Here is a 24,001-nt window from a genome sequence, read left to right as displayed (position 1 = left end):
TCACATATTATTATTGGACAGATTGTTTTTTTGTGCTATATATCTTTCAGCATCAAGATGAATACCATCAAATGCTTCTATTAACAGATTAAGTCATTTAGTTATCTATATTTATATTTTATAACTTAATATAGCAGACTAAGCTACTGTCTTGCTCTAACTTAAAACATTGTGTAAATGTCATATTAGATTCATTTATGGAAGAGAAAGCCAATTAGTAACTCTTTCCAGGGCAAAGTTATCTGCCATAGTTTGTTATCTGCCAAACTCACAACTTCTTTAATCAGATATATGGTGAAGCATTTAGGCAGATACAAATCTGCTTTTTTGTGAAAAGACTTTGCTCTTTAATTTTCTTACTAAAATGTTCACTCACCACCTCCACACTAATATTGATACATGTGAATTTTTTTCAGGCAATACTCCTGAATTTCTGTACTATAAATACACATAAGTCAGTCATCTCAATGACTAACAGTCTAATATACAATTTCTGTGAGAGAGTAACAGAAATGATAGTCAAGATACACTCTTGGCTACTTCTAAAGTCACATTACCATTAACATACGGGCATGGGCACTAACGTTATTCATTATAATGTAATGATCTCTCACAGTGCTCTGCAAACATTACATGATTTAATCAAAATGAGTTGGCAATGTCAGTATTATAATATTCTCTTAAGTAAATGTCAAAAAGAATCACTTAGAGAATAACTGGAAACGGCAGGGTTTGAACACAAGGCTGTCAGATTCTTTCTACTTACCCCGCCACCTCCTTCCCAAACCAAAAAGTGAATTCTCAGGTCCTTACAAAAATACCTTTAAAGAACTGAATTAACAGTATATAATTACCTGTACCAGACACTCATGTGATGAGTTACCTCATTCTATCCCCTCATTAAAATGCTCTTGACATAAATCTTTTCTTAGCATACCACTAATAAACTAGAATTCTTTGTTTTGATAGATTAATGAACTACAATGGACCCTTGAACAAGATGGGTTAGAACTGCATCAGTTCTCTTATACACACATTTTCAATACATATAGGGTGGGGCAAAAGTAGCTTTACAGTTGTTCATATGGAAAATAATACATTAATAAATAATAATACAAGAATAAAATTTGTGTTCCATGTACTCACAACTGTAAACCTACTTGCCCCACCCAGGATACAGTCAACACTTCATATCCCTGCATTTAGCATCAGGGGATTCAACCAGCTATAGATCAAAATATTGTTTGGTGCCATCCTATCTAATAGAGAGAGAATATGCTAATTGACCCTCATGCCATCACAAAAATGGTGGCACCACAGCCAATAAAGAGGGAATATGCTAATTTACTGCCATGCCCTCAAAGATGGAGGCACTCATAGCCACAATGTGGCAGTACCTAGTCCCCTCAGCCCCACCGGGCCTGCCCCTAGGCAGGCCAGGCCTTGCTGTGCGCCTACCTCTGGAGTCTCCTAGTCCCCTCAGCCCCCCAGCCACCCAGGGCCGGCCCAAGGCGCAGGTAACCAGGGTTGGCTGAGGCTTGCGCTGTCAGCAATGGCAGCAGCAGAGGTGTGAGGGGGGTCGCCTTCCCTTGATTGTTGGGTAGCTTCCTGCCCCTGAGGGCTCCCATGCTGTGAGGGAGCAGGCGGGGCTGAGGGACCCCCCTCTAGCGCATGAATTTTCATGCACCAGGCCTCTAGTTTTATATAAAGGATTTGAACATCCTTAGATGTTGATATTTGCAGTCGAGGGCAGAGAGGTGGTGGGGGTGTGGAATGGAAAGGTGTTCTGGAACCAGTCTTTTACAGATAACCAAGGGACAACTGCAGATAAGTTTTGGGGAATCAAAAGTTATGCACAGCTCTGGCCAGGTGGGTAAGTTGGTTGGAGCATCATCCGTACACCAAAAGGTTGTAGGTTTGATTTCTGGTCAGGGCATATACTTAGGTTATAGATTCGGTTGCAAGTTTGATCCTGTGGGGCTGGAGGGACATGTATGGGAGGCAACTAATCGATGTTTCTCTCTCTCTCTCTCTCTCTCTCTCTCTCTCTCTCTCTCTCTCTCTCTCCCCCCCTCTCTCTCTCTCTCTCTCAAAATCAATAAAAACATATCCTCCAGTAAGGGTTAAAAAACAGATTTTAAATTGCATGGTAAATCAGTATCCCTAATACCCACATTGTTCAAGGGTCAATGCTATTTATATGTTTAAATAGTTCACATTTTTACAGAGATAATGAACCATTTACATTTTTACATTTACGTTCATTTTACTTGAATACTCAGAGCTCAGTAGTAAGATTCAGGTTCAAATCCAGCAAGTTTCTTTAGCCTGTATCTCCTGATATAATTGTCATTTCCCCAATCCAATTACTATGCAATCTTACTTTTGTAGATTTCTTAATTTTGTCTCTTTTACTCTAAATCAATTTAAATCCTACCGAAATTTGACAGAGTACTAGGAAACATTTTTGGAGTAATAATGCAGCTTAATTCTGACTTTGCACTGGCAGTATTCATTAATGATTGCTTTTACTTTTCTCTAAGAACTTTACAAGGTTTTTTATTTTTATTTTTTAATATTTTTATTGATTTCAGAGAGGAACGGAGAGGGAGAGAAAGATAGAAATATCAACGATGAGAGAAAATCACTGATCAGTTGCTTCCTGCACGCCCCCAACTGGGGATCTAGCCCACAACCTGGGCATGTGCCCTTGACTAAAATCAAACCCAGGACCTTTCAGTCTGCAGGCCAATGCTCTATCCATTGATAGAGCTACAAGGGCTACAAGGTTTTTTAAAAAAACCTTAGTTTGACTCAAAGGGTTAAAGGATACAAATGACATCAATGATAAAAGTGCTAAGAATCTAAAATGTTCCAAGTTTCCCATTTAACAAATCAAGCCACTAAATGTTTTAATCTGAAAAACAAATAACTCTTTGAGCATTTGGGTAGATTTTTCTTATGAGAAATCATAGAATACCACAATGCCTATGTTTCAGGGTCCCTAAGAACTAAAGTTACTGATGTCCTAAACCGATAGTGTTAGTCTTAACCAGCAATAAAACAAATCCTAAACAAGGCAGAATACTTAACACAAGTCTTAGTGCTATGTGTTGATAAGGTCTGCAACAAGTTTTATAAGATTGGTACCTAGGGCCTAACCGGTTTGGCTCAGTGGATAGAGAGTTGGCCTATGGACTGAAAAGTCCCAAGTTCGATTCCAGTCAAGGGCATGTACCTTGGTCTGGACACATCCCCAGTGGGGCGTGTACAGGAGATAGCTGGTCGATGTTTCTTTCTCATCAATGTTTCTAACTCTGTCTCCCCCTCCCTCTCTATAAAAAATCAATAAAAATATTTTTTTTTAAAAAGATTGGTATCTAGGATCCAGTGTTTCAGGAATGAGGTCCTATTAATACCGACCTGCAACAATCTACAATGCCCACTATGTAACGAAGCTCTCAGCTCCTCTGCTAACAATTTAGATCAGTGATGTAACCATATTTCCCATCTACACTAATACCCTGCTAAATTCCTGTCTGTATCGACCTCCTTAGATGATTCCATGTGAGGAGTGGGGGACAGTGTTATCCATCTGTGCCCTTCCATCAATGATGGACTAACATCAGAAAGGAGAAAACTATTACATGACTGATTCTCCCTCCATATTCTATTCCCCACCAGTCTGGCTGCTTATATCTCAGCATGCTTTCTGCTTGAAAGAATCTAAATTATAGCAAATTAATGGAGATAGAAGAGAACTTAACTATCATGCAGTTCTTCCCTCACATTTTACAGTTAAGAGAACCAAGACGCAGAAATTAAGCAAATTGTCAATGACAACTGTTAGGTAAAAGGAGCACAGAGATGTCAGTGGATTGAGCCCTGGGACTCGCAGCCGGGGATCACCCAGATGCCATGTTTACTCCAGACATAAGCCTCCTTACCTGCGATGGGAACAAGGATGAGTCAATTGCACCTTGAGAACTTCGTCCAGCAGTAACACATTCTGTCAACAACTGTTTCAAAGTCTGCTTCATTTCCAGGGCCAAATCATTTAACCAATTCTAAAAACAAAGTTAGAAAATAATATATACATATCATAAAACAGATATACAACCTATTTTTTTTTAACTTTCAAATTCATTTTTTTTATTTTTTGTAATCTTCATTGCTGAAAATATGACATATGTCCCCTTTTTCTCCCATTGACCCTTTCTAGCCTTCCCACCCCTGACCCAGGCCTTCACCTCCCTACAGCCTGGATTATGCACATATGCATACAAGTTCTTTAGTTGATCTCTTCCCACCACCCACCCTCCCCACCTTCCCTGTAAGGTACCAAAGTCTGTTCCATGCTCATATGTCTCTGGATCTATTTTGTTCATCAGTTTATTTTGTTCATTAGATTCTACATCTGGGAGAGGTCATGTGATACTTATCATTTCTGACTGGCTTTATTTGCTAATGCAAATGGTAAGGGTTCTTTCTTTTTTACTGCTGCATAATATTCCAATTTGTAAATGTACCACAGTTTTTTTATCCATTCATCTGCTGATGGGCACTTGAGCTACTTCCAAATCTTACCTATTATAAATTATGCTACTTTAAACATATAAATTATGCTGCTTCAAAAATGTTATTCAGTGCATGTATCATTTCTAATTGGTGTTTTGGGGTTTTTAGGATATATTGCCAGAAGTGGGATCAATGGGTCAAATGACAGTTCCATATTTAATGTTTTGAGGAAACTTCATATTGTTCACAGAGGCTGAATAATCTATTGACTGACCCTATTCTTTTATTTCAGGAGGGTGAATTATAATTTCTTATTGACTCTTACATCCCAACATGTTATATGTCATATAATTAATGATTTAAGTAATTTGAAGAAAATCTGTATTTTTCAACCTCTTGGCATAACTGCAAGTATAAAAACTCAAAAGTTGTGGTTAGCTAGTACATTATCTATGCAAACCAATACAATATATTATAAACATTTAAAAAGTACCTCATTCCTTTTATCATTATAACTAATCAATGTAGATAGTTGAGCCAATAAATCAGAATCAAAGTGACAAGCTAAGTCCCCAGGCTCTTGTTATACTAATGATCTCACATTCATAAAGTTGCAATCCTGGGAAGGGATTGCTTAGTTAGGAGGAACTATATTTATGAATCACTATTTACTTAACTTTAAAAGACTGTTACTTGTAATAAAATCTAAGAGTAAAAGCTGTAATCTTAAATAGCTTTTCATTACCTACTTTAACTCTATGTTCTAGTTTTACTTTATATCTTTAGAGCTCTTTCCAATATTAAAAACAGCATGATACTTGACTCATCTCCAAAGCCACTGAAGCAAAAGAGTGAAGAGCTTTGTCTGTGCAAAGCTCATCATTGCAGACACCTCCAGACTTCACTTTTCCTCTGCTGGAAAATTCGCTCTAGCCCAGCTCTAAAACTTGAGCTCTTTCTCTCTGTTCATCTAGTCCCAAAACTACAGGAAGGAAAACAACAGCAGGAAGCAGCAAAACTCTTCACCAAGCATGGGCCCTGTTTTAAAAAACTTCTGTGCTTTCAATCACCTGATAAACTGTTGAGGCCCAATCAGGAACAGTCCTTTGGCTAAACTTTATAGACACATGCATGGGAAGACATGGCCTTTGACTTCAGTTGGAAGATAATTCTGGAACCTAAAAATTATAATTCAATGCGATGCAACCTACTGCTATTTGGTTTTAGCTGTATACCTGTAATAGGCCTTTGAGAATTCACTTTCAGTGCTATAGAACCAATTAATCATAGCTATTCTGCAAGTGCACTAGCTTTAAGCTTTCTTTTTTTAAAAAATATACATTTTGTTGATTTTTTACAGAGAGGAAGGGAGAGAGATAGAGAGCTAGAAACGTTGATGAGAGAGAAACATCGACCAGCTGCCTCTTGCACACCCCGTACCAAAGATGTGCCCGCAACCAATGTACATGCCCTTGACCAGGATTGAACCTGGGACCTTTCAGTCCACAGACCAACACTCTACCACTGAGCCAAACTGGTTTCGGCTAAGCTTTCTAATTCACATTAACTGTATAAATCATTTTATACAGTTCATTTTTATTAATCCTCACTGAGGATATTTTTCCCATTAAATTTTCAGAGTAAGTGGATGGGGGTTGGGGGTGTGGGGAGAGAAACAAAGACAGAGGAAAGACAGAAATATCAATGTGAGAGAGACTCATCGAGGTGTGTGATTGCCTCATATACACACCTTGAATGGGGCCAGGGATTGAACCTATAATCCAGGTATGTGCTCTTGATCAGGAATCAAACCCAAGCCTTTAGTGCAGGAACTGATGCTCTAACCACTGAGGATGCCAGCCAGGGCCATACAACTCATTATTAAAAGAAAAGAGAACTAAGGCTTATCGAGTACATATGTTCCAAACACTATATAATGTGCTTAAAGCCAGTTATCTCATTTAACATTCAAAAGAAAGCCTTTGCAACAAGTAGTGAGATTCCCATTTTACAGATAAGGAAATAGATTCTAAGTCAAATAGCTAGTAAGTTTTGTAGCTAAGATTACTATCTAAGTCTTTTTTACTCCATGCAAAGGCTCTTTTCATTATTATATACTGCCTTCCAAAGATTAAAAATTTGTATTCCCTTTAATATCAAATCATTCTGAACAAAACAAAACAAAACAAAAAAATTACCTTCTAAATTAACCAACTTTACCTAGCAAATTTACTAAATTTTATATAAAGTTCATACACTTAATTCTTTCAATTTTCATACATGAAAAAGAATGACTTACCTCTACATTATTTGATAGAAGAACTTTATTTTTTAAAGGTACAACTTCGCCCTCCAAAGATTTCATTGCAATTATATGTTTTGATTCACTATCAAAACATACACTATTAATACCTACATTATAAAAACAATTTAAATGCAACATTATAAAAAATAATTATTAGAAATCATACATGGTTATCACATAATATATACTTCAAAATAAATATGACATGCAATAGAATTATGTCAATTCTAGCATATAATGTAATGCAATAGCTTTTCATAACCAAAAAGGGGAAACCACCCAAGCTCATCAACAGATAAATGAATAAACTGTGACATATTCAAACAATGAAATGTTATTCAGTAATTTAAAATAATAAAATATAGGGATAGATATCTCAAAACATTATTGTGAGCAATAAAAAAAAAGTCAGACACAAATTAATGAGTAAGAATACATACTGATGATTCCACTGATATGAGGCAAAAAGATGAGAAAAAGAGGGAGGGCAAATAGGCCTGCCCTTCACCAAAATTTGAAAATTTTTTAATATTTAACAACAACAACAAAAAGCCTAAATACATTAACTCAGTGTTTTTCAACCTTTTTTGGGCAAAGGCACACTTGTTTCATGAAAAAAATCATGAGGCACACCACCATTAGAAAATGTTAAAAAATTTAACTCTGTGCCTATATTGACTATATATAAAGTAATTCTCTTGAATAGGAATCAAATAAACACAAAGAAAGTATTTTATAATTACTTTATTATGAAATATTAAGTAAACAAAATAGTGAAAAATTATAAAATTCTTGTCTTGTCTGCACCTACGGCACACCAGGCAACATCTCGCGGCACACTAGTGTGCCGCGGAACAGCGGTTGAAAAACGCTGCATTAACTAATTCTGATCTTCAGAAAACCCTGTAAGTTATTATTTTCAAATTGTCAGAGAGGTAACAATTAATTAATAACTGACTAATGAATAGTACAGGTAGAGCTTGATTGCAAGCCTTCTGATTCCAAGAGCTCTTTCCACTACCGCCCAAGCCCACAGTTGTAAACATCGAAAAACTTCAAATAGACAGTGGTTAGTAAATACTTCTGTAAAGCACCAGAGTAAATATTTTTGGTTTCTACAAATCATGGTTCTCTGTGTCAACTAACCAATCGGTGTTGATAGCATGAAAGCAGCTATAGACAATAATGAGTGTGAGAGTGTTCCAACAAAATTTTATTCAAAAAACACTGCCAGTGAGAGATTAAAAATGGCAGCAGAGTATGTGGATGCTGCACAGACACGTTCCCAGGAAAACACTGGAATTACAACTAAAATACAGAAAAACTTCCTGAATAATAAACAGAAGATTCACTGGAGAGAACGTGATATGCAAGGACCAACAGTGGAGACTGCATCGAGACTGGTAGGAGGGGCAGAGGTGTGAAAGGGCTGGCTGGGCACCCACAAACAGCAGCTGAAGTTCCAGACAGATATCTCAGCTGTGGGGGGTTACCACTGAGAACTGTGGAATCTAATCCCCACGCTAGGACCCCCAGCAGAGAGCACTGCAACTAAGAAGGGTGCCTACAGAATATCTGGCTGTGAAAAGGAGTAGGGTTGCTGCTGTCTGCCAGGGAGTGACGCTAGAAATTCAGGGAGCCTCTTAAAAGGCAAACACACAAAATTCCATACCTTCATAGATGCAGGTATAATGCCATTTACTTATATTGACCATGGGAACAGTCATACTATGTTTGTCAACCTACTAGTTTATCTCCTCTACTAAACTATTAGTTCTTTGTGTGTATGTCCTGTATTTTATCCAATAGTCTACCTAAGAGCCTAACATTGTATCTGGAAGATAGCTGAAACTCAATAAACATTGGTTGAATAAATGTTGAATCTTACCAGCAAACAGCTTCTTAAGGTGAGATTGAATTACTGACGGATTGGTGGACTGGCCCAGTATTTCTAACAAGTCATCGTCACCAATAAAATAAAATCTTGGAAATGCTGAGCGTTTTTCCTAATAAAAATAAAACAACAAAAAATAACCTTCTCTTTTCAAAAATTACTATGGTAAGTAGTTTGCAATTTATTACATAAATATTTTTTAAAAACATGCCTCCAAAAATTCATTTAATGATTTCTGACATCTTTGAAGCTGATCAAGTATTTGTAGTAGACAATTTCTGATTCCTGCATGAGTAGTTAACGTTGTAACTCTGTTGTCTTTCTTGATGTCAGTCATTATTGATCTAAGCAAAGAAAATAACAGTCATTTTCACATCTATTTTAACAATTTTTTGGCTGACATATATTGAAAAAGTTATTAACCTGCTTAAAACAAACACAAACTAGAGGTAATCCAATATAACACCAACATATAATTATGCTGCTAATAAATAATGTTAAAATTAATAATACCCCATTACAATTTTTAACTTCCCATACTGCAAATTCTTTCATTTCATTTATTCACTAAACAAACAAAGCCCCACATCATGGAGCTATTAGGCTAGTGACAGAGAAAAACATTAAATACCGTATTTTTCGGACCATAAGACGCACTTTTTTTCCCCCAGAAGTGAGGGGGAAAAGTCCCTGCATCTTATGGTCCAAATATAGCCTACACATATACTTTAAAAAAAAAGTTTTTTTACTTGCCCGGCTCTGTGTGGTCTCTGTGTGCTTGCCCGGCTCTAAAATGGTTCTAAATGCTGCTGTTTACTTTACAGGGTTGATTACATGTGTTTATGACTGTGATGTTGGGTTTTAATGCACATAAAATATTTTAGGACACTATTTGTTTCAGAATCTTTTTTTCTTCATTTCCCTTCTCTAAACACTGGTGTGTCTTATGGTCCGAAGTGTCTTATGGTCCGAAAAATACGGTAGCCGAAACCGGTTTGGCTCAGGGGATAGAGCATTGGTCTGCAGACTGAAAGGTCCCAGGTTTGATTCTGGTCAAGGGCATGTACATTAGTTGCGGGTACATCCCCAGTAAGGGGCATGCAGCAGGCAGCTGGTCGATGTTTCTCTCTCATCGATGTATCTAGCTCTCTATCCCTCTCCCTTCCTCTCTGTAAAAAATATCTAAAAAAAAAGAAAAACTTTAAATAATTTCTCATAACATTTCAATAAAGTTATAATAACTACTAAAAGGAAATTACAAAGTATTATTGAAGTGCCTAATAGGACAACTCTATTCTATGGCTTCTTTGAGGAAGTAATTTAAGCTGAGACGATGAATAAAAAGAGAAGTCAGTGATTACGAGGGAAACCATTTCTGGCAAAGATCCTAGAAAGCAGCTTGGAATGCCTCAGAGGCAAGAGGCTAGAGGCACGAATGTGGAAAGGAGAGCAGCACAAGAAAAGGTAGAGAGATGGACGAGGGCAGATCATTTTTCATCCTTAGAACAAAAGGAAACCATGTTAAGGTCTTAAAGCAATAAAGAAAAGGAATGATGAAACTTCACTTTTTAAAGAATTATTTTGGCTGTTATATGAAAAACTTGTTAAGTAATGACAAGAATAAGTCAGAAGGTTAGGCAGTAGTCAACGTGAGTGACAACAAAAGTACTTTAGAATAAAATTTAAAAATACAATAGAAATATAAAAGGCATGTTAAACTACAGTAAGTGAATTAATTAATTGGCTTACATTTGCTAATTTCATAGATTTGAAAATGGCATGAGTTAGCAAAGACACCCATTCTATTTCTGCTTTGAGCAATTAAGTGGTACCATTTATTGACACAGAATCTGAAAGAGGAAATATTTGTGGGAAAGAGATAAACTCATCATCTTAATTCTGATATTTCTCAGAAGAGCAATAGGGGCTTAATATAGAGGTTGAGGAGACACCAGGAAGTGAAAGGAGAAAATAGAGTGAGAAAAGCTCCTAAGGCTGAAACCTGGAGATGTCTACACTCAATGTTTTGAGAGGGCTCAGCACTAGAAACTAGGAGTGGAACCAGAGACAGGCAAAAACAGGAGAGGACAGCATCACATAAGCTAATAAGAAAGAGGAAAGAATTACTTAATTCTATTAAATACTAGTCAGAGATAAGAAAAATATCCAACAGATTTACAACAGCATAGCTGTGATCTGGTGACTCAAGAAAATATTAGGTATATATAGGGAGAGTGGTAAACAGAAACCAGTTCAAAATAGTCCAGGAAACACATGGCTAACTGAGAGAAAAATAGCTGCTCAGAAATAGCTATATAACCACTAAAGAAAGAATTGGAATACACAGATGATTCTAATAAGGAAAAAGTAATTACTTGCATTAAACACCTTATAATATGAATAAAGACTGCCATATGTGTCCATGTCTTATGTAGTTGTACTGACCTAAAATCTTCATCCACTCTATTGAAGCGTGCCTGTTCTTTTGGCAATGCTCCACGGCCAAAAATGGGCTCCAAATACACCCATTTTCTCTGAATATGGTTTAAATTCTGCAGGTACTCGTCTAACTGTGCAAGTTTTCTTTCCCAAATTGACACCTTATCTTCAAATCCTTTATAATAAGGAGAATCCTTTAGGGATTGAAGAAGGCATCTATTGTCTCCAACTTGGTTTACTATGTCTTTCCAGTCTTTAATCAGCTTGATGGTTCGTTTTTGGCTGTCTTCATAGTCAGTCAGTGTGAACACTGCTCCAACTCCCCAAAGATCAAGTTCACGTAAAGCTTCTCTGATTGTAACTTCACCATGTGCTCGACTATTTAAATCCTATTTAACACAAAATATCCATATTTATTACTTCAACATTAATTATTATACAAATAAATTGTAAGAAGTTCAACTTATAAGACGACGTTTTTAAGTGGATATATTTTAGAGGATAAAAGGGAATTACTGGCTAATGTATCCATGGCTATCAAAGACTAAGTATCCAGGTTCACATGGTCAAAGTTCTACGCCTTATGCTTTTTACTTCTAAACAAGAAAAACAGAAAATTCAAGCATCACCCCTGCTGATTTGGCTCAGTGGATAGAGCATTGGCCTGCAGACTGAAGGGTCGCAGGTTCGATTCCAGTCAAGGGCACATGCCCAGGTTGCAGACTCTATCCCCAATATGGGGCGTGCAGAGGCAGCCAATCCATAATTCTCTCTCATCAATGATGTTTCTCTCTCTCCTCCCACCTTCTTCCTTACTCTCTGAAATCAATTAAAAAAATATATTTTAAAAAAGAAAATTCAAGCATCCATCACAAAATACAAAACAAGTGGATTTAAAGTTTTGCATGCCTCAGACATTGTATATAACTTAAGTGTAAGTTCTGATACATCTAAAATGATTAGCAGCCCTCCCAATTTATCTTCTACAGCAGTCACATTTATAACCTCATGATTATCTAAATATGTTCCAGAGTTATCAACAAACATTACATTTTAGATAGCAAATAGATCAATTTGACATCAGGGGTTCTTTTATTTTTATACTAGAGGCCCAGTGCATGAATTTGTGCACAGGTGGGGTCCCTCAGCCTGGCCAGCAATCAAGGCCGATAAGGGGGCCAGCCAGCCAGGGTGAAGACTCCGGAGATTGGCCGGCTGGCCACCCAATCAGGGCATATCGGGAGCTGGCCAGCAGGGGAAAGGGGCTGTGGGAGGTTGGCTGTGGGAGCGCAATGACCACCAGTGGACAGCTTCTACATTGAGCATCTGCCCCCCCGGTGGTCAGTACACATCATAGTGACTGGTTGATCAGTCTTTTTGGTCGTAAGGGTTGCTTAGGCTTTTGTATATATACTAGAGGCCCAATGCACGAAGATTCGTGCAAGAATGGGCCTTCTTTGCCCTGGCTGCCAGCACCAACCTCACTCGGCTGGAGCCACCTTTCCACCTTCCCACGCTGCCTAGAGGCCACTGGGTGCCTGCATATGCAAATTAACCTGCCACCTTTGTTGGGTTAATTTGCATACTCACTCCTAATTGGATAGTGGGTGTTGCAAAGGTATGGTCAATTTGCATCTTTCCTTTTTATTAGTGTAAATAGATTGAATAGGCAGAAGAAAACATAGAAAGTCTACCACTTATGATAGAATTGTGACAAGTTTTACTTTAACCTGAAACCTAAATCTGAGTGGCAAATTTACTATAGGTTTAACTCTCTTAATTTTTGTATCCCTTACCTTCTGTTTATAATATATCCCATGATTTTAAATGTATTATATGTAAAATAATTTGTATTTATTCATTTTTTATTAAAGCTGACTCCCTTTTTAAAGTAAGACTTTTTTATTTCATATGTTTTCTCTCTCTCAAATAAGAGGTTTATATTATTATTTCTATACTCTCATATACAGTGCTAGATATATTCAAGTGGACTGCTACTGAAAGAATGATGGAATAATGGAACATTATCACTACTTAAAAAGAAGAAAAAAATTTACTTGATTTTTTTTTATTAAATAATCAAATATAAAGCAAAATCACATGCTATCAAAGATCGGATATGTGAGATATTTATAAAAGTGATTCTTACTTTAAGGTCTGAAGCTTTAGCAACAATTGTATCAGCTAATCCAATAAGATCACCAAACAGTAATTTCTCTAGACTAGTCCCCCTAGGAAGGCCAAGTAGACGAAAAAGGTCAAGCCAGTGGTCTGGAGAAAGATGTTCCCCTCTCACATACTTCAAGATAGGAATTACCATCTGTTGAAAAAGAGAAAAAAGAAAGATATATGTATACATACATGAGCAAAATGCAAATTTGTATTTACTGTTATTAGGTATAAAAAATTTAATTATTTGTCTTATTCTGTTACTACATAATAAAAAGATAAATAATTTTTAAATAGCAGGATGAGTAAAACTATCTTACTTTATATTTATCAATTTCTGATTGTAATTTCACTGTCATTACTGAATGTTCTTCAGCTTTTCTTAATTTGTCATGCCAAGTCATCAAAAATTCCTCAAACAGATATGTCTTAGACCTATAAAATACCAGAAACACACCTTAAAACTTACATCCCAAAAAAGCACTACCAAATAATAAAAATCTAAATATTACTTATGAATCAAACCGAAAAGTAATCCAATCTTCTTTGGCCATTTCCTGAAATCCTTGCTGAAACTCCTCATAAAGAGCCCAAATTTGTGCACAGCTCTCAATGTCTTTAGAAATGCTGTATGCCAAAGAGAAGTTAGGCTCCTCTAGTCCAAAATGATGGCAATCATCACTATTTAAAAAAAATGAAATATCATTCATTAAGTTTTAAAAGAAGGAAAATTGTTAAATATCATTATTTAACTGTATTTCCTATGTGTATGTGTATGTATATAAGGTTGTGTGATAGCAGAAGTACACAGTTGGAGACTATGCCAATTTTACATGAGAATTATAGTTGGCATGAGCTTTTACTTAGTCATGAGCTTTTCTAAATTCAATAATATGCATTTTTTACAGGGGAGTTAAAGCAAAGTTGGTAACATATGTAAATATATTTTGTTAATTATATGTTATGTGATATGTAATATACATTCATAATTATATATATTTATAGGTTAATCTGAAAATATTCTCAATTGAAAGGGTTAGCTTTTAGAATATATGATATCCTTCATTTAATTGGTGTAATACCATTTAATAAATGTGATATTTCAATTTCTACTCCTATAAAAGCAATTAGTTTATGGCTACATTTGCCTAAATAATCAAAACTAAAACAATGCTCTAATTTAATACGATGTATCATTATAACATAAAACAATAAATTTTTAATCTGAGGTCTCTTTTTATTATTTTATAAGGTTCATTTTTTTCCCTCAGAGCCCATGAAAGTAATTTACCATTCATTTTATATATTCCTTTTAAAAAAATGAGATCACAAAAAGTAATATTCCAACTCCCTAATTTAACTTTCAATAAATTTAATTTTCTGTATTATTTTTTGACCTAACCAGAATTTGCTTTTCTTTTAGTATTTTTATATAATTTAACCACACTCCTAGGAAAGCAGTAGCATGATCACTTATAATTTGTATTTTAAACTGTTGAAATTTATAAGGAACTGCATAAAAATAACAGATATAAGAAAATTACTAACTTAATATATAAGATTTTTTTCAAATGAGTACTATTAGTTTGAAAAAACAAAAAACATACACCAGCTTTTTTCTTATGACTTCAAGATCATCAAACTCAACTTTCTTCTCTTTTATTAACTTTGCACTTTCATCAAGGGTATTTTGCTGGCCAGTGTCAATAATATCATCACCGGGCTTTAGTTGGTCCCAACGAGCTTTAAATTTTTCCAATTCTTGATAATAGATCTGAAGACGTGATTTCACATTTCCTTTCATCACTTCAATCTACAAGCCAACAGAGTTTATATAATTTAATTCGCAGTAAAATCTCACTTCAACTTCACATTTTTTATTTCTATTTTCTATTTAAGTGAAAAATTTCAATACTAACTTTTCAAATGATTTTTAATTAATTCAAGTGTAAAAAATTGTTCAAATGCATAAAATTAGACCACAAAGTTAAATTAATAGATAATCCACAGACATCATTAGAAAATCATTCATGTGATTAATAGCACCTATTAGCAAAAAGCTAATGTGATTTAAAAAAAGAAGAAGGAAAAAAAAGGTGGTTTAATGACTGCCAGTTGTTCTACCTGAGGGCCTTTCCCAATCTTCCATACAGCTAAAGGGCATAAGACTAAATTCTGGTCAATGGAATCTGAGTGCAATTGATATGTGCAACTTCCAGGTTGTACCCTTAACAGATACCAGACATGGTCAGTAAACAAATTAATTCACAAGAAAGTATAAAGATAGCATTACATGTATTCTTGAATGGCCAGAAGAGAAGATAAAATACATGAAAGATGATCATAAATTATTTCATTATATAGAAATACTGAGGATAGTCAGTTTTATCAGCAATGTAAAATTCTAATAAGCCTGAGCTACAATACAAGAAATCTTAAGTCAGAAAAAATTAAGTTTCCATTTTAACAAATGACTACAAGGATCTTACCTGATCTTTAATCATAAGATGGTGACTTTCCATCATCAACTCAAATTTATCCCATTTAGCCTTCAGATTGCTAATTGTTTCTATACCTCCGCCTGCTACAGTTCGTAAAAGTCTGTTTTTATCTTCAGCTTCTTGAAATAAAGGTAAAATCTAAAGGTCAAAGAAATGGGGGGAAAAATTATCACTTTTTAATTCCATTCTTTTAAATTTTTATTTCATGATTTGCTTTTTAAAAATCAAGATTTGCTTTTAAATAATTTGTGGATATAAATTTTATAATTTATAAATTATAAATTCCTGGATATAAATTTTATAATGTTTATTTATTATTAAATACAAACTCAACCAAGACAGTCTGAAATTAGAAGTTTAAAACGTAGAATAAAAGTGGTAACATGAGGCTGAATAAAATTGTAAATCCATAAAGATAATACTATAGCTGTTCAAAGTAAAGTCCTTATTACAAATGTTGCATACATAAGAAAATGCTAAAAAGGTTTCTTAAAAAAACTGAAATTAGTGATTACCTAAGAATATAAGTTAATTAAATGTCCTAGTTAATAAAGAGAGAAAAGCCCTGAAAAGGGGAACTTAAGAAACTGACAACTGAAGAAGTAAAATCAAGCTCCTGCACTCTGTTTCTACTCCAAATGTCCTGAGTCATGTAGAGGTAGCAGTTTGTTCAATAGTCCAGGTATAGAAATAGGTGCTAAACTGCTTCTAAGTCTTTTAAAACACTATAAAACAACAGTGTCCCATACTGTACTTTTCCTAATCAACAAAGCAATAATCTCCATAGAAAGATTTTTTAAATCACATAATAGACAATATTTGCTTAGAATGACCTGCCTCAAAATTTCAGCATGGTTCGTTTGCTGCTTATCTTCCAGGTCTCAGTTCATATGTCATCTCTCTGAGAAGGTGTCTCATGACCACCTACCCAGTTGAGCATGCTTGCTCTTTCACTTCTCTTGCTCCTTCTCTCCTCTCCCCATCTCTTTTCTCCTCCTTTCCCCTCTCCCCTTTCTTCCCGGACACATGAATGTGCATCCCATGAGAACAGAGCATGTTCACAGTTGCAATCCCTACTCCTAGCACAATGCCTGGAATACATACATCTAGTGATCCATAAAGATCTGTCAAATAAATGAGTGAGTGCCTCTGTGCTTTCACTAACTGCCACTCCCCGTAATTCCACTCCTTCTTTAAGTAATTCCTTCTACTAGACAAATACATTGTTTTATTTGCCTTTAAACCCTCATTTATACCTGTAAGCCTTACACATCATAAAAAATTTTGTAATTGCCAAAACCGGTTTGGCTCAGTGGACAAAGCATCGGCCTATGGACTGAAAGGTTCCGGGTTTGATTCTGGTCAAGGGCATGAACCTTGGTTGCAGGCACATTCCCAGTAGGGGGTGTGCAAGAGGCAGCTAATCGGTGATTCTCTCTCATTGAGAGGGATAGAGAGAGAGGGATAGATTCTCTCTCATCAATGAGAGAGAATCTATCCCTCTCTCTCTATCCCTCTCTTTTCCTCTCTGTAAAAAATCAATAAAATATATATTTTTTTAAAAAAAATTTTGTAATTCCTCCCACCATGAAAGTAAATTTCTTTACTCACCCTTAAACTCTCAATTTTAAGTCTGACATATAGTGGAGACACATAAAATCTGTATTCTGATTTGAATTATTTCTCCTCCTTCCTCTAAACATAACTAAAATCATCCATAAGCTTCATAAAATTTTGCTTTGCCTCTTCCGGACTCTACCTTTCTGGATATGTTGTTATAAATCTTTACCACTCTGTTATCTTTGTTTTTAATTATGAGTTCCTCCATTGTGTGTGTGTGTGTATGTGTGTGTGTGTGTTCCTAATTCAGCTCTAACTTTACACTTTACCATGATAAAATTACAATCCTTGATGTAACAGCATGAATTATTTACAGCAATGATATTATTGCTTAGTCTTATTCTAATATGCCACATCACAAAATAGACTGCAAATTTTTCTGAAGCCAATAATAAGCATTATTTTTATTGTTAGTAGTATTACATATGTCCCCCATTTTCCCACTCTTTGCCCCATTCTACCCAGCCCCTGTCCCATCCCAGTTAAAAGAAAGGTAATTTCTGCCAAAAATGGTTTGGCTCAGTGGATAGAGCGTCAGCCTGCGGACTGAAAGGTCCCAGATTCGATTCCGATCAAGGGCATGTACCTTAGTTGCGGGCACATCCCCAGTAGGGGGTGTGCAAGAGGCAGCTGATCGATGATTCTCTCTCATTGATGTTTCTAACTCTCTCTCTCTCTTCCTCTCTGTGAAAAATCAATAAAATATATTTTAAAAATAAATAAATAAAAGACAGGTAATTCCTGACCTTTACTAGTGGTAAATCCTACCTAATAAAAGAATAATATGCAAATTAACCATCACTCCATTATACCCACCAGCCACGTCCACCAGCCAATCAGAGGGAGTATGCAAATAAACCTAAACAAGATAGCTACAGCCACAGAGAGCAGGAGGGAGGATTGCATTTCCCTGGCAATGGAGGAAGCCAAACTTTCCACCTGCCCTAGCCGGCCCAGGCCTCCACTCAAGGCTACAAAGTTTCAATTATAGAAGATACATAAATCCAAACAGAAATGGCTGAAATGGCTGCTGCCACAGAGCAAACAGAAGGCTTGGCTCCACTTCAGGCAACAATGTTTTAATTGTACAGTAGAAAATAAATAAATCCCAGATACCAGGGCCTCCACTTGGGTTGCCAGGAGGTGTGGCCAGCCTGTAAATCACCACAGGCCCCTCACTCAGGCCGCCCCACGCCCCAAGGGAATCCCCACCCTGATCTGGGACACCCTTCAGGGCAAACCAGATGGACCCCACCCATAAACCAGGCCTCTATCCTATCTAATAAAAGAGTAATATGCAGATTGACCATCACTCCAACACACAAGATGGCTGCCCCCATGTGGTCAAAGATCCTGCCCCCCATGTGGACACAAGATGGCCAGCACAAGATGGCCAGCAGGGGAGGGCAGTTGCGGGGAACCAGGCCTGCAAGGAAGGGCAGTTTGAGGCGATCAACTCTGCAGGGGAGGGCACTTAGGGGTGACCAGGCCGGCAGAGGGGGCCAACAGGCTGGCAGGGGAGCAATTAGACATCAATCGGGCTGGCATGGGAGTGGTTAGGGGATGATCAGGCTGGCAGGCAGAAGTGGTTAGGGGAAATCCGGAAGGCAGGCATGAGAGCAGTTGGGAGCCAGCAGTCCTGGATTGGGAGAAGAATATCTGACTGCCCGGTTAGGCCAGATCCCAACAGGCAGTCGGACATCCCTCAAGGGGTCCCAGATTGGAGTGGGTGGGCTGAGGGAAACACCCCTACCCCATGCACAAATTTCGTGCACCAGGCCTCTAGTAAATAATAAAAAAACATAAAGCACATATGTACATACATTGAAATGATGGAACTTTTTTTATATATAAATAACTGGGAGATGGCGACGTAACCATGAAACATATGTCGAACCCAATGTAACCCGAGGACTGCCTATATGCATATAAGTTCTTTCATTAATCTCCTCCAGCTCCCTTACCACCCTTGCTCCTAGGATCTGTCAGTCTGTTCCATGCATCCATGCTTCTGGACCAATTTTGTTCATCAGTTTATTTTGTTCATTAGACTCCACATGTAAGTGTGATCATGTGGTATTTATCTTTGTCTAGCTTATTTAGTTTGGCATAATAATCCCAGGTTCATCCATGATGTCACAAAGGGTAAGAGATTGTTCCTTTTTAATACTAGCATTATTATTACTATTTCATTATCCTATCTAATAAAAGAGTAATATGCAAACTGACCATCATTCCAACACACAAGATGGCTGCCCCCATGTGGTCAAAGATCCTGCCCCCATGTGGACACAAGATGGCCACCACAAGATGGCCAGCAGAGGAGGGCAGTTAAGAGAAACCAGGCCTGCAAGGGAGGGCAGTTGGGGGTGAGCAAGCCTACAGGGGAGGGCAGTTAGGAGTGACCAGGCCGGCAGAGGAGGGCAGTTAGGGGCAAACAGGCTGGCAGGGGAGCAGTTAGGCATCAATCAGGATGGCAGGGGAGTGGTTAAGGGGTAATCAAGCTGGCATGCAGAAGTGGTTAGGGGCAATCAAGAAGGCCGGCAGGTGAGCAGTTGGGAGCCAGCAGTCCTGGATTGTGAGAGGGGTCCCAGATTGGAGAGGGTGCAGGCTAGGCCGAGGGACACACCCTCTCCACACACAAATTTCACTCACCAGTACCAATATAATATCAAGTACCCAATCATGAACTTACCATTTGGGCCAGATTATATGGATGTCATTTTACTATTGAAATGATATGCTATTTCTAAATTGCCACAAAAAATACCTAATTTAAATATCTCCAATATAGTAAGATAAATTTTAAAATTTCTTTATAATTCTCACCTGTGGCTTCTGTTCTTGTAGCTTACTATACTGCACATTTGCATTACCTATCTCTTCCACAGACTGGGGCATCATTGATAAGAGTTCCATAGCTCCAGTGACAAATGCATCAATTTCATGTAAATGAGCTGAATAGATAACATTAAAATATAAGAAACAATATTACCAACAAAAATATTCATTTACATAATTCCTAAATCAAGGTTTACAAGTAATCTAATATACATTAAATCCTAAATTATAATTTGCTTTCATAAAACATAATTTCAAAATGTAGAATAAGCAAAGAAACTTCTTTTCATGAAAGTTGATTCACATTGTACTCTAAAATTCTGAGTACAAAGTTAAAATATACTTATTCTTACTAAATGTTACTCAAAATCGGGAATTTTTCCAGTCTTTTAAATAATATGCGAAAATATTTCAGTTTAGAGCAAACAAGAAACAGTGTAATATATTGGAAATAATAGTCATTTAAAGAAATAAAAAGAAACACATTATAGCAGCATTATCTACCTTTTTCAGTAAAGTATGTAACAAATTAATACTAGCTCAGACTGAAATAATAAAAAATGCCTTTAATTTTTAGACCTCTTAGGAGTTGAACATGATTTTATTGCTTTCTTAAAGTTATTTTAAGCACATTTCATTTCATAATACTTTCTATATCAGTTATTTTATTTTTATTTTTTAATATATTTTATTGATTTTTTACAGAAAGGAAAGGAGAGGGATAGAGATCTAGAAACATCGAAGAGAGAGAAACATCGATCAGCTGCCTCCTGCACACCCCCTATCGGGGATGTGCCCGCAACCAAGGTACATGCCCTTGACCGGAATCGAACCTGGGACCCTTCAGTCCGCAGGCCGACGCTCTATCCACTGAGCCAAACCAGTTTTGGACAGTTATTATTTTAATTACCACTGAGATTCATACTTCATAACTATCAAAGTACATGCCTCTATATATATAAAATTAAGTAAAAATAAAAATGTCTTTACCCTGGACAGACTTCTTCAAAGAAAGCACAAGCACATCAAATAACTTCTGAATGAGGTCATCAATCACTGTTTTCACAGGGCTACAATTAATATTTAAGCAGTCTACCTTGACAGCACTGAAAAATGCCAATGGAAACATTTTAACATGAAAAAGAGAAAGTAGAGAAAGAGACTCATTATAATATTACCATTCTGTGCAATACATTTTCAAATGTAACGCAAAAGTATTAGTATGATCTTTAAGAATGTTTACATTTCATTTAGAAAAAATGCCATATGCATAGTATTATGACAGTTTTCATTTATTTTGTTATAATATTACAGGTATTGAGTTCTTTTAAATATTTTTATTGATTTCAGAGAGGAAGGGAGTGGGAGAGAGATAGAAACATCAATGATATCTACCGGAGATGGAGCCCACAACCCAGGCATGTACCCTTGACCAGAATCGAACCCAGGAACCTTCAACCCACAGGCTGACTCTCTATCCACTGAGCCAAACCAGCTTGGGCTATAATATTACAATTTTGATCATCCATCATGTTTATATATAAAAAAAAAAGCAGCAATTACAAATTAATAATGTATCTACATGAATATATTTATTCACAAGATCTACTTGTCACAGCATGGAACATACATTTTTAAATACTTATAAAATATATTCATTATTCTGCAAAGTATACACAACAATGATAAGAGAAAGAAAATAAGGGTAGAAAGTGAATATACATTATTTAACAAAAATAACATTTATACCTACCAAAATAACAAAAATGTAATGAATTGTTAATTCATATGTTCAATTGTGTGGGCAGTGCTCTCAGATCTACTGGCAGTAGTATAAAAAAAATGCAACATTTTCCTGGCCAGTGTTGCTCAGTGGTTGAGCATCAACCTATGAACCAGAAGGTCACAATTCGATTCTTAGTTGGGGCACATGCTAGAGTTGCAGGATCGATCCCCAGTATGTGCAGGAGGCAGCCAATCAATAATGCTTTCTCATCATTGCTGTTCCTATCTCTCTCTCCCTTCCTCTTTGAAGTCAATAAAAAACATATATTTTTTTAAATGCAGCTTTTAAGAAGAGCCAATTAGCAATATGCATCAAATACTCTTAAAAAAGCATCATACTCTTTGATTTAACCCTAACTTCACCTTCAGAATTTATCCTAACAAAATTTTCAGGGCAGACTCCAAGATTATATACAAGTATTATTATAATAGTGAAAAATTAGAAATAGCCGAAACCAGTTTGGCTCAATGGATAGAGCGTCAGCTTGGGGACTGAAAGGTCCTGGGTTCGATTCCGGTCAAGAGCATGTACCTTGGTTGCGGGCATATCCCCAGTAGGGGGTGTGCAAGAGGCAGCTGATCGATGACTCTCTCTCTCATCGATGTTTCTAGCTCTCTATCTCTCTCCCTTACTCTCTGTACAAAATAATAAAATATATTTTTTTTAAAAAAACAAAACTATAATTACTATGTCTGGTGTCAGTAGGTATGAGTTTTATCAGGATGATCACTTTCTAAGTTATATAAATGTGTAATTACTGGGTTGTATACCTGAAACTAATATAGTCTTGTATATCAACAGTAATCAAAAATTTTAAAACTATTTTTAAAAATTATAAAACAAATGCAGTATTTTAATAATCAGCATAAATAGCATGTGTTTTTAAGAACACTAATTCTTTGCATGGTACTCTCAATGCAAAATTTAATGTTCTAAACAAACAGAGGTTGAATCAGACTTGTTCACCTGAGAAAAATCTTATATAAGGGCTAAATTATACAAAGTTAACAACAACAAAAAATCTGTCTTCTTCATCTTGTGCTCCCATAGAACAAATTTTACATATTATAAATGCTCACTGAATAATTATAGAAAGAATTTAAAAAATCTATACTAGCCGAAACCAGTTTGGCTCAATGGTAGAGCGTCGGTCTGTGGACTAAAAGGTCCCAGGTTCGATTCCGGTCAAGGGCATGTACATTGGTTGCAGGCACATTCCTGGTAGGGAGTGTGCAAGAGGCAGCTGGTCGATGTTTCTCTCTCATCGACGTTTCTAGCTCTCTATCTCTCTCCCTTCCTCCTCTCTGTAAAATATCAATAAAATATTTTTTTAAAATCTATACTAATAGAGGAATATGTGAATTGTCTGATACACCATCATGTAAAGACTGGATCAGCAGGCTGTGTCCCTGCCCCCTGTGCCAGCCCCAGGTAGGAGCCCAAATCCTAGCCTACCTAAAACGTGGCTGTGTGCCATCATATCAGTAAGAAAGGGACATCCCACACTTGCCTGGGACATCTAGGTCACTGGGCTAGAGAATCAGGATTTCAGATAAGGGGACACAGCATTCCATTGCTCTCTTGAGTTTGTGGTTTCCAAGAAAACAGCCAGAAGGGATGATAAACCCTCCACAAATGGCTCAACTGGCACCTATCAAAGCAGCAGCTTCCTTTAAATGAAGCCTTTCCCCGCAGTGACTGACCCGAACCCTCCCTGGATCCTGTAGAGCGCAATCTCCCACACAATACAACTGGGGCCCCGTTTCATCCTGGGTGATCTCCTGCACGTTAGCTCAGGCAGTGGGGAAGGAAGGGAAAAGGCATCACATGGGGCAGGTAGGGTGAGCAAGCAGAAGAAAGACAACTCCCCTGCCACCCTCTTCAACATGTAGGAAGAATCAAATAAGCCAATACAAACACCCTTCCCA

At 36.7% G+C, this 24,001-nt stretch overlaps 1 protein-coding gene across 1 annotated transcript in view; it reads right to left on the bottom strand.

Annotated features, from left to right (window-relative positions):
- The window catches only part of DYNC2H1 (dynein cytoplasmic 2 heavy chain 1), a 246,906-nt gene that overhangs the window by 191,917 nt on the left and 30,988 nt on the right, over window positions 1–24,001 (bottom strand). The window contains 12 exon segments of the mRNA XM_036426957.2: window positions 3,948–4,067; window positions 6,818–6,930; window positions 8,712–8,829; window positions 8,929–9,061; window positions 11,163–11,545; window positions 13,306–13,476; window positions 13,646–13,760; window positions 13,851–14,006; window positions 14,933–15,138; window positions 15,815–15,964; window positions 20,276–20,403; window positions 21,278–21,393. Coding sequence (XP_036282850.2) covers window positions 3,948–4,067; window positions 6,818–6,930; window positions 8,712–8,829; window positions 8,929–9,061; window positions 11,163–11,545; window positions 13,306–13,476; window positions 13,646–13,760; window positions 13,851–14,006; window positions 14,933–15,138; window positions 15,815–15,964; window positions 20,276–20,403; window positions 21,278–21,393 — 1,909 coding nt within the window.

The sequence above is a fragment of the Pipistrellus kuhlii genome, unplaced genomic scaffold, assembly GCF_014108245.1.
Source record: "Pipistrellus kuhlii isolate mPipKuh1 unplaced genomic scaffold, mPipKuh1.p scaffold_m20_p_9, whole genome shotgun sequence".
Taxonomy (NCBI): domain Eukaryota; kingdom Metazoa; phylum Chordata; class Mammalia; order Chiroptera; family Vespertilionidae; genus Pipistrellus; species Pipistrellus kuhlii.
Note: the sequence above shows the minus strand (reverse complement) of the source record. Positions and strands in the feature narration are given on the sequence as shown.